This window comes from Macaca fascicularis, chromosome 7, assembly GCF_037993035.2.
Source record: "Macaca fascicularis isolate 582-1 chromosome 7, T2T-MFA8v1.1".
Lineage (NCBI taxonomy): Eukaryota > Metazoa > Chordata > Mammalia > Primates > Cercopithecidae > Macaca > Macaca fascicularis.
The window spans coordinates 12,075,102-12,085,508 of NC_088381.1; the positions used below are offsets into that span (position 1 = coordinate 12,075,102).

Sequence of the window (10,407 nt, forward strand, 5' to 3'; positions counted from 1 at the left end):
TTAAATTTAAAGGGGGTATCTGTGTTCTAAAGACATACAGGAAATGCTATTGTAGAATAATATTTAATGACATGGAAAATGTTCACAAAATGCTATTAAGTAAAAAAAAAAAAAGAAAAGAAAAATTACAAAATAATTATTTTGACATATACCTATGTGTGTATGTATGAATATAAGCCAAACCGGTCCAGGCTTTCCATTAAATGTGAAAATTTCCTATCAAAAGGAATGAAAAATGATAGTGCAAGGATCCCTTCAACAATCAATGTGCTATCCTACTTTGGCTCACAGGTTTCTGAACTCACACATGATTAGACTGGCTTCCTTCAGAATATTACTCACATTGTTGTTATAAAGGTTTCTACTCCTGGTCCCAGTAGGAAGTAGAGAACATAGCCAAAGACCTAAAAACCTTTCGGCCTTCTCTTGTCTCAAAGTTAGACTGGATCTTTAAAAATATTCATTTTAAAGGATATTGATACAATAAAATCAATTTATTCAAAGAAATTTGGGCTTCCTGGCAAGAAACATTCTAATGTTAGCATAATAAGTAAAACATTTCACTGGCTTCAAAAACCTAGAAGATAATTTTCTTTAAGGCTCCATTTAGTCCTAACCACATTGTAACTTTGATTAATGGAAGCTACACAGCAACAATAGTGTGAGATCAAATAAAACCAAAGGCTCCCCTGTTGCCTGAAGCCACTCAATTAACATGCCACAAAAATTCCTACTACAAATCTAAAGAGATGGTTTTGTGAATTTTATGACAAGTTCACATTATCCCCATTGATGGGTATAAATTCCTTTTCAGACCACCCATTGAAAACCCATAACTTTGCTGGACACTGCAGTCATCTCTACCAGTCATTCCTCACTAAGGTTTCTTTTATAACACTCGTAAGGGGAAAATAAGTCATTCAGTGAATTGTTCAATAATTCCCAATGTCCTGCTGATTCTCATCAAGATTAACTAAACCATCTCCATCTACCAACCCACAGCCATCTGCTTTCTTCCACAACAATTACTATTGTTTCAATTGCCTTTTTCCAGGCTTTTTACTTCAGAATATTCTAATTCCATTTACTATTAAATTTTTTCTCATTAACAATATTCTAAATAAGTGTCTCTGTTGTGAGAGGTATAATTTTTATTTTTATTTTTATTGTATTTATGTATTTATATATATATTTTTTGAGACGGAGTCTCACTCTGTCGCCCAGGCTGGAGTGCAGTGGTGCAATCTCAGCTCACTGCAAGCTCCACCTCCCGGGTTCACGCCATTCTCCTGCCTCAGCCTCCCCAACAGCTGGGACTAGAGGCGCCCGCCACTATGCCCGGCTAATTTTAATATTTTCAGTAGAGATGGGGTTTCACCATGTTAGCCAGGATGGTCTCGATCTCCTGACCTTGTGATCCGCCCACCTCGGCCTCCCAAAGTGCTGGGATTACAGGTGTGAGCCACCGCGCCCAGCCTTGGAGAGGTATAATTTAAAGATACACTTTGCTTGTCATTTTACCACCCTGCCAGTGAACCGTGGACACAAGGAGGATTACACATTAATGATTCTGTACCAGGTAAGTAAAATAATTCATGTGAAAGCTGAAGACAAGATAGAAACTCCAGTGATGGAAATGACAGTATACTATGTAGGTATTATATACTATATAAACATCTGCTTTTTAACTTCACAAGATAGCTTAAAAGTCCCAGTTGCCTCCCTGGCCACAAGGGATAAGGGAGTTTCTTTCCTTTGGTAAACCTGACAGGAGATTCTGCTTCCTCTTTTATAATACAGAAGTTAGAGTGCAGTTCCTACTCATTCTCAAAGAATTTTCTCTTTCCTAAAGTTGGAACTTCTTTAAAAAACTTCACTTCTAAAAAACCATCTGCTACTCATCAACTGCAGCACAAAATCCAAGCATGTGCATTTACCTATGACTCTCTGCGGGACCTTTCCATTTCTTCCTATAAAATATTTCTAACCTCTGTCTTTCCACACAACTTCCAGCATTACTTACGTCTTAATCACAGAAGAAAAGAAAATTCAAATATCTGACTGAAATAACTGCTTACTATTCCAGGGCTAATTCAAATTAGTTCATTATGCAAGTGTCCACCAATCAACTTTGCTTGAACTCCTACCAGAGGCATAGAGCTGTTCTAAGCAATGAGGAGCAATAAAAGGAAGATAGAAGATATGATCTCTCCTCTCAAAAAGCTTATAATCAATCTATTTAGAGATATAAAACAAGTATTTAGCTAGATTCCAATTCAGCTAAATTTACAGAATGCCTACTTCATGACAGGAACTATAACCAATGTTCTCACATATACTACTCATTTAATTAATCTTAAAATAACAGTAGTGCAAAAAGATGGAGCCTGGAAAGAAGTAAAAGAGATAATAAAAAGATCTTAGTAGAAGAGTCCTGTGAGAAGCAGTAATACAAAAGTCACACAAGTGCTAATCTTTGCTCCCTCTTACATTTTAGCAGTTAATATCTTTTAGTTTCATAGGTATAACACAAGAGCATTAAAAAGCAAATTGGTGAATATATTTCTTTTGTCAAAAGCTATAACTGGGGATATTTCATTGGGGAAAAAAATGAAAAAGTAGCCAATATGAGGTCTGTGAATTTTATGTAGATGCCCTTGTTACTACAGACAAATGAAAAGTGGAAATGCATTGCTTTTTGCTTCTCTCAAGTCTCACATCTCTGGCTTACATCTAAAATAGGTAAACTGTATCTTTTTTTTTTTTTTTTTTTTTTTGAGACGGAGTCTCGCTGTGTCTCCCAAGCTGGAGTGCAGTGGCGCCATCTCGGCTCACTGCAAGCTCCACCTCCTGAGTTCACGCCATTCTCCTGCCTCAGCCTCCCGAGGAGCTGGGACTACAGGTGCCTAATAACATTAATATATCATTTATCAATATATGTCTTACTTCTCAAGCCCCTTGAGGCATAAGACTATATCTTATCTACCTCTATGCTGCCTACAGTACTTGGAAATGTGGTGGGGTAAAATGGCAGTGTACTTTGAAGTAAGAAGGTTCAAGTCTTAGCTCTACAAGTTTGTGCTAGTTTACTTCAGACAAACTCTAAGCTTCAGGATCCCTGTCTATTAAGATTAATAATGCATCTCTATAGAAGTTGGTTATGAGAATTAAAAAATAAGTGAAGACAATGCTAAGTTCTACGTGGAACCTAGCATCTAATGGGTGCTTAATATATATTGGTTCTTTTTTTTTCGTCTTTGTATGGTATACCTGTACAATGTAATTATGAAGTTGGAGTTTCATTCATTTAGGCAACTTCCCAATAAAGGCATGTACTTACCTTGGTTTTCAGCTGGTCTCAGATTTGCTAAAGCAACGATCTGATGCCCAGCAGCAATGCACTGCATCATATTATAGCAGCTGTCTTTCCCACCACTAAAAAATAAATCAACAGAGAGACAAATATCAAGCTACTGACCATTATTCAACATAAAATCACTAGATATCAAAACAGAACATATTATTTACTGGACTTTTCAGAATATATTACAATGCAAAAAACACATTAATTTCTAAATCATAAACAAACTGAGCAACCTGAATGTCCAGGGCTGCCATACACAGGAGCTTAAGAAACTCTATGCCTTTATAAAAAGAATATTCTAAATAAAATATGGTCACTTTTTGCTTTGTGATAGCAAATATATATATTTGAAGTGCTTTGCAAATAGAAAATGATTTCAATTTACATCCCAGCTAAACATTTATTATATAATTATATATTTCATATATATATTCCATCTAAGGAATATATATATAAAATAATTTCATAGAAATTATTGAAAAAGCAAAAAAAAAAAAAAGATTCTTTATGAGAAAGTAAAAAAAATAAATTCTGCTCCACCATAAGAAATCTAAGAAATAGCCATCATCAGCAATTAAAGGACCAAATTAAAGATTTGAGTACCTATCTAATGACAAAGTTTGACACACTTGGTGGGTTCAAATTCTGCAGAGATAAAAAACAAGATGCTGACTTACACTGATGACGTGAAACATCAGCACTATCAGCACTTCAGCCATCACCACACTTACATACATACATATGTTATACACATACACATTTTATGATGGCAGCAGAACATGGCTTGAGCTATAAATCTAGTAACACATTGAAAGGAACTTCTAAATTCTGGTTCTAAATCTACCTAAGGCAGAGGCGTATCACTTAGTAAAGACAAGTAGTAGCTCATCTGTAATATGGCTGAATGGCAATCTATATGCCATTGTGGTTTAATATTCTCCTAATTCCCACTATCATTTCTCATTGCCTCTCTCCCTTTTATATTTCTTTTCCTCCTGTTTCCCTTCTTTCCAATATTTGCTTAAGGTCTGCAAATGTGCCCCCAGGCAATGTTTAGACCTCTTCATAGCTCAAAAAACTGAGGACCCCAGAAACTGGCCCTGTTGCCTTTTATCTTAGTTTTCAACATTTTCTGCCTCTTCCACCCTCCCATCAATAACAACTCTCATTCCAAAACTTCTCAAGTGGAAGGAGAGTGCAAGGGCCAAAGTGAAGTTTTAAAAAGTCCATTCTTCCTCTCTTCAGATTCCGTATCCCTGTAAGTAGGTCTTCCACAGCTTCCCGTATCGAACCTTACTGCTCTGTTTCCCCAGGCTAAAAAGATATGACTAATTGTTTCAGATATTAAAGACTGAAGGGTGTGCATTCAGAATCAGAATTGAGTTTTACAATTCATTTTGAAATACGCTAACATTTCAAACATGGCTTTCAGTAGTATTTACCAAACTGTGTTCTGTGGAACACTGGTGTCCAACAAAATACTAACCAATTACTCTAAAAAAAGGTTTTGAATATTAGACAAGCTTGGGAAATGCAGAGTACCTTACTGTCCTCTTAGAACTCCATTAAGTACACATGTATGTTATGGGAGAGGTCTTATAGATCTATTTTAGTTTCCAATTCTGGGATACTAAGCTAAGTTATTAAATGTGCTTAGGTTTGCATACTTCATAGAAAAATTAGTGAATGGTCCGCCTGGATAATCCTCAAAACAACATTCAACTATAAAATTCAAAGACCCATTTATTAGAAAAATAATGTTCCATGAGAGCACATGGACACAGGGAGGGGAACATCACACACCGGGCCCTGTGGGGGGTTGGGGCTAGGGGAGGGCTAATGTTAGGAGAAATACCTAATGTAGGTGATGGGTTGATGGATGCAGCAAACCACCATGGCACGTGTATACTTATGTAAAAAAATGCACGTTCTGCACATGTAACCCAGAACTTAAAGTATAATAAAAAAATTAATTAAAAAAGGAAAATAATGTTCTTATAAAGATATGTAAGAATCCCAGTTTCACTTATTCACTTACAATACATAATGATATATAATGCATATATATAGACTACATAGCATCTATATAAGCATATAGGTAAGTGCTTATGTATTCATACTTACAGCATATGTCCTTACAGCTCTTACACTTCAGCAAGAATTTTCCAACATTGCTTTTTTTAGCAATTTTTTTTTTTATTATAAAGCAACATATGTACATTACAGGTTATTTAGTATAACTGACTCTACCAATCTTCTCTCCTCCCCTCTAATACTTCTAAGTCTTTGGTGGTTGTGCTTTACTTTAATCATTAAACTTTTGAAAAACGATGTAAATTTGAATTATTCACTTCCTGGGGTACTTTTAATTCTAAAATGAGACACAATGGTTAAAGCCTAATCATTCATTTTACAGAGGACATTTACTGAAAAACAATAATTATTGTGACATTATGGTCTAGTCTCCTAAAAATCACACTGAAGGAAAGGGAACTGGAATATTTCAGACACTGTAGTAGGTTTGAAATGTCATATCAAGTCCTTAATAGGACAATGGTTAACCAGCCAGTATCAGTTACCTAAGGGACTTAACGAAAACGTTTATGAAATCTTCAATTGGATTACAAAAGCAAACGTATCGTTGTACTGTATCTAAGACACTCTACAGGGCAAAATCTCATGAAACAAATATTTAAAGTAGTCTAAACTAACTTTTTAATGTTGTTAGTGTGTTCCCTTCCGCCTCAGTTTATAGATTGAGTATGGAAATATTTAAGCAGGTTTGCTTTTGGTTTGTCAGTCATAGGACTTATTTAGACACTTAAATTTATGATTTGGTTACTACAGACATCAAACTCCTTTTGAAATACAGAGTATACGGTAAGGTCACTCTAAAGCAATGATGAGAGTCCGAAGCAACAGCAACTGCATCTAGCATAAGACTAATACAATCCGGTCTCTACCACGAAGAGAGATCTCTGTACTTGAGTGCCCAAAGGCAGACGCACACACATGCCATAAGCAATCCACATCTGTGAAGATGAGGGAAGGGTGGACTTCTTGGGAGGGGCGGAACCAGTTACAACTAGGGAGGAAGCCCAGGCTACGGCGGACCCAGCTGACCAAAGGGAACTACAGAAGAGGATGAAGAAAGCGAGGGGGAAAGGGCGAGGGTTATTAACTGAGTTGGCGGAACAAGGTAGTGGCTCCAAACTTCACGGCTCATTAGAGCTTGAAAAAAATCAGACGCCGGGCCGCAGAGAAGTAATTAAACCAATCCCTCTGGCGGCGGAGCCCAGGCGCCAGTTTTTTTGTTTTTTGTTTTGTTTTTTTTTTAATTTCCCAGTTGAATCCAATGGGAATCCAAGTTTGAGGGCTGGAAGACCAGAGAGGCAGCAACGGACGGGGAGGAGGCGCGCCAGCCCAGGACCGAGGCACAAGCGGGCCGGCAATACCGAAGGCTCCGCCTCTTCCTGTGGCTCAGAGGAGCCGCGGAACCCCCAACACGCGGCTCAGGCAGAGACACCCACTCTTTCGGCGCTAGGGGCGGCTGGAAGGGACGAGAGGTTGGCCTGGGAAGAGGGAGGCGGCTCCAGCACCGCATTACCTGATCAGGGCCGCGACCCTCATGCTGAGCGCAGTGCGCGTGCGTGCGGCGGGCGCGTGCGGGGGCGGGAGCCAGGAGGTCGCCGCCGCAGCTCCCGTGACGCACCGCGGGGCCTCGCCCGGGTGTTCGCTCCGCCGCCTGTCCGCGGATCGGTGCTGCGAGCCCCGCGGCTGCCTGCAGGACACCTGAGCGCGGAGGGTGCGGCACGTTGGCACCTTGACCCTGTGACAGGAACACCTCGGCCCAGAAAAGAATGATGTTTAGGCACGGCCTAACCACCTAAGTGAGGGCACTGAAGCTGCCCGGGGAAGGGCAAGCTCCGTGTTGCAGAGCCCAAGCCCGGGGGCGCTGGATTTGTTTTGGTAAGAGGGGCTTTAGCGTCCCAAATGCTGCAAATTGACACACTTATGGACGTGCAAGCACAGAAGAAATTTGCCCTTCTTCCCCCCATCTCCCGCAGAAACAACTGTACACTTTTGCTTTTTAACGTACATCTCCTCAGTCCTCCAAACCTGTGTCCAGATGTGAAACTGAGATCCCCAGGTGCTGAGGTAATTTTTAAATCTGCGGTTAGCCACCCCCGCCCACCTCTAGGCCCTCTGTGGCTTTGGCTCTTGGTCAAGCTTGTTATTTGACAAGGCCAGGCCGGGCTCTTCACCAAAGAGTAATGGCCTTGCAGAAAGAAAATCTAGCTTCTAAGTTTATTTGCCAAGTATGTATTGAGTGCCTTTCGTGTACCGGGCACTGTTTTAGACTCTGTGGATACAACCGCAAATAAAAACCCAGCATTCCCGGCATAGAGCTTAAATGGGGATGGAGAAAACAGACAATATATAGCTTAAAGGTAAACAGTATTATGAAGAGTGAGAAGTGCTGTTAGAAAGGGCGGGGCGGGGAGAGAGAGGAGAGAGGTGGAGAGGCAAATTGCAGAATTAAATAGTGTCTATATAGGCCTTATTGATAAAGTGAGAGTTGAGCCAACTTAAGGAGAATTAGCTGTGTATATGATTGGGGTGTGCTCCAGACAAGAAAAAGAAAAAAAAAATCAAAGGTTCTAGGTGCGTTGTGTGTTTGTGGAAGACTAAGGCAGATCAATGTTGCTGGAGCAGACTGAGCAAAGCAGAGAGTAGTGGAGAGGAAGTTAAGGTGATGGAGGGGAAGGATTATATAGGGTCTTGTAGGTCATCACAGACTATTGAAGAGGTGTGACTTAAAATTTTAAAAGGATTGCAGTGTTGAGAATACATCTATTAGGAACCTGTTACAGTGTTCCAGTAGAGGGCGGAGCCTAGAATTGGCATGGTGAATTTGGTGAGAAGTAAATGGATTCCAGCTCTATTTTGAAGTTAGAGCCAATAGAATCTGATTAGATTTGGGATATATGAGAAAGAAAGTCATGAAAGATGATGCCAAAGGCATGAATTAAGTAAGTTAATATATGTAGGGAACTTAAAATTATGCCAGGTACATAGTAAGCGTTCAATTTTATTTTGATGTTCTCAACTCTAATACTCAGTATGGGTGACTATCTACATATCAGTTTCATCATCTAGAATCATGCAGCTTTAAGATTTTGCAATTATGAATATTTACCAAATGAGTCAAGTATTTAAGAAGTTTGCAGTCTATTTGGGGGAGATAAATACATGAAACACACTTTTAATGATACAGCTCCGATGAGTGGAAGAGCACCAGGGCTCTCATCTCACGCCGAATTGGATAAAATGACACAGACACACATGGAGTGGTTTTAAGGAGTGGAGAATTTAATGGGCGAGAAAGAAGGGAGAAGAAAGAAGGAAGACGCCCCCCTGTAGAGACCCAGGGAGGTGGGCTCCAAAGCCTAGAGAGGAAACCCCGAGTGCCGCGTTAACAGCCGGGTATATGAGGAGGCTGGAGGAGGCAGTGTCTGATTTGCATAGCGCTCAGGGGATTGGTTTGATCAGGCATGTCATTCCCGTAGCCCACGGAAAAACTTGGCTCTCCCACCCTAGCCTTTTAATATGCAAATGCAGGTCACCTTGATGTTCTACAAATGTGGGGATATGTGGGGGTGACCATGTTGCCAGGCACAAGTAGGGGCAAGGCCAAGAGGACAAGGTGGCTATCGCCATGTTTGTGTGGACTTAGTTTTTAATGGCTTTCATTTGCATATCAAAGGTTGACAGCTGGGTTCTAAGAGCGGGGGCTTTCCTGCTAGACAAGAAACACTTCTGGAGCTACTTTAAAGGAGACAAAAACTTTCCAAGGACCCCTTTTCCTCTCTATCTGCCTAAAATAATTTTTTACTAAATCCTACAGCAGTAATCCAAGAGAACGTATTTTGAAAGTAACAAGTTATGTAATGCATATGGCAAGAGCCCCCTGAGTCAAACCCACAGGGTAATGCCTGGAATGAGGATGGGACTTGAAAGATGAGCAGAATTGAACCGGAGTGGGTGGAACATCCAAACGAAGACAGCAAGACAAGAATGAGAGTGGTGCGTTGAACAACAGTGGGTAGACTAGCTTGACTAGTTTGGAAGGTATATGGGAAAGAAGGAAAAATAAGTTGAATAAATAGGATGAGGCCAGGTTATCCAGGGTCATGGAAAACCAAAATGAGGAATTTCAAAACCAGGCAGGTTCCTGTGGCTACTTGACATCATTTTTCAGGAGATTGTGTGAAATAGCAGTAATGAACATGATGAGTGATTTTGATAAAATAGGCACTCCCGAAGATGCCAATGGATATCTTTTCCACCAAGGGGTATCTTTTCCTTGCCACTTCCCAAGAGGGATAAAGAGAGAAGATTCAAAGGTTACCTTCCCAAAACTACATCTTTAGGATTGTATTTTGTTTCTCTCTGCACTCTGTATGCTTCATTGTAAGACATCCTCAACAAACAGTGTGTATATCCTGGTATTAAACTGTATGTTATATACAGTGTGTATATCCTGGCATGAAACTGTATGTTAGGAAATATGTTGAGGCCATTCCTCCAAGGTCACCCAGTTATTAGCTTGATGGTGTTGCTTTCCCCCTGGATTCTTCCTAGCACCTTGTATTAAGTATCTCTTCTCCAGGTCCTTTTTACCCCTTGAACAAAATTTCTCTCAGCACCTATTCCCTCCTTTTAAAACTTTCTACCAGAATTATTTAAATTAACGAATGTTTCCGGTTGCCTAATGTAACACTGCAACATGTGCTTTATTAAAAATTTTTATATTTCCTCACATTAGTGCCTTTCTCTCAGAATTACAATACAAGGCTCTGTGCTTGAATGTCCTATCAAGGCCACCATAAAAATGGTAGGTTCGATTCATTCTGGTTCAATAGACATATTGGTATTTCTGAAATTAACAGATGTCTGATTGGTCTTGACCCAGCCATCAAAGTTATTCTTAGATTCATACATATTTTTGAAGGTTTTTTTTTTTCATAGCTAACTGAACA

General features: G+C 39.8%; 1 protein-coding gene across 25 annotated transcripts in view; it reads right to left on the reverse strand.

The window, feature by feature from the left end:
* The window catches only part of DPH6 (diphthamine biosynthesis 6), a 452,678-nt gene extending 445,660 nt beyond the window's left edge, over positions 1 to 7,018 (reverse strand). For all 25 annotated transcript variants that reach the window (XR_012414756.1, XR_012414753.1, XR_012414752.1 and 22 more), the window contains exons 1-2: positions 6,972 to 7,018; positions 3,341 to 3,435 (exon numbers count right to left, since the gene is read on the reverse strand). Coding sequence is in view for 4 of the 25 variants with exons in the window: in XM_073995460.1 (XP_073851561.1) it covers positions 3,341 to 3,435; positions 6,972 to 6,994 (118 nt within the window). In the remaining 21 variants the exon portion in view is untranslated. The remainder of the gene's footprint in view (positions 1 to 3,340; positions 3,436 to 6,971) is intronic.
* Between the last annotated feature and the right edge of the window lie 3,389 nt (positions 7,019 to 10,407).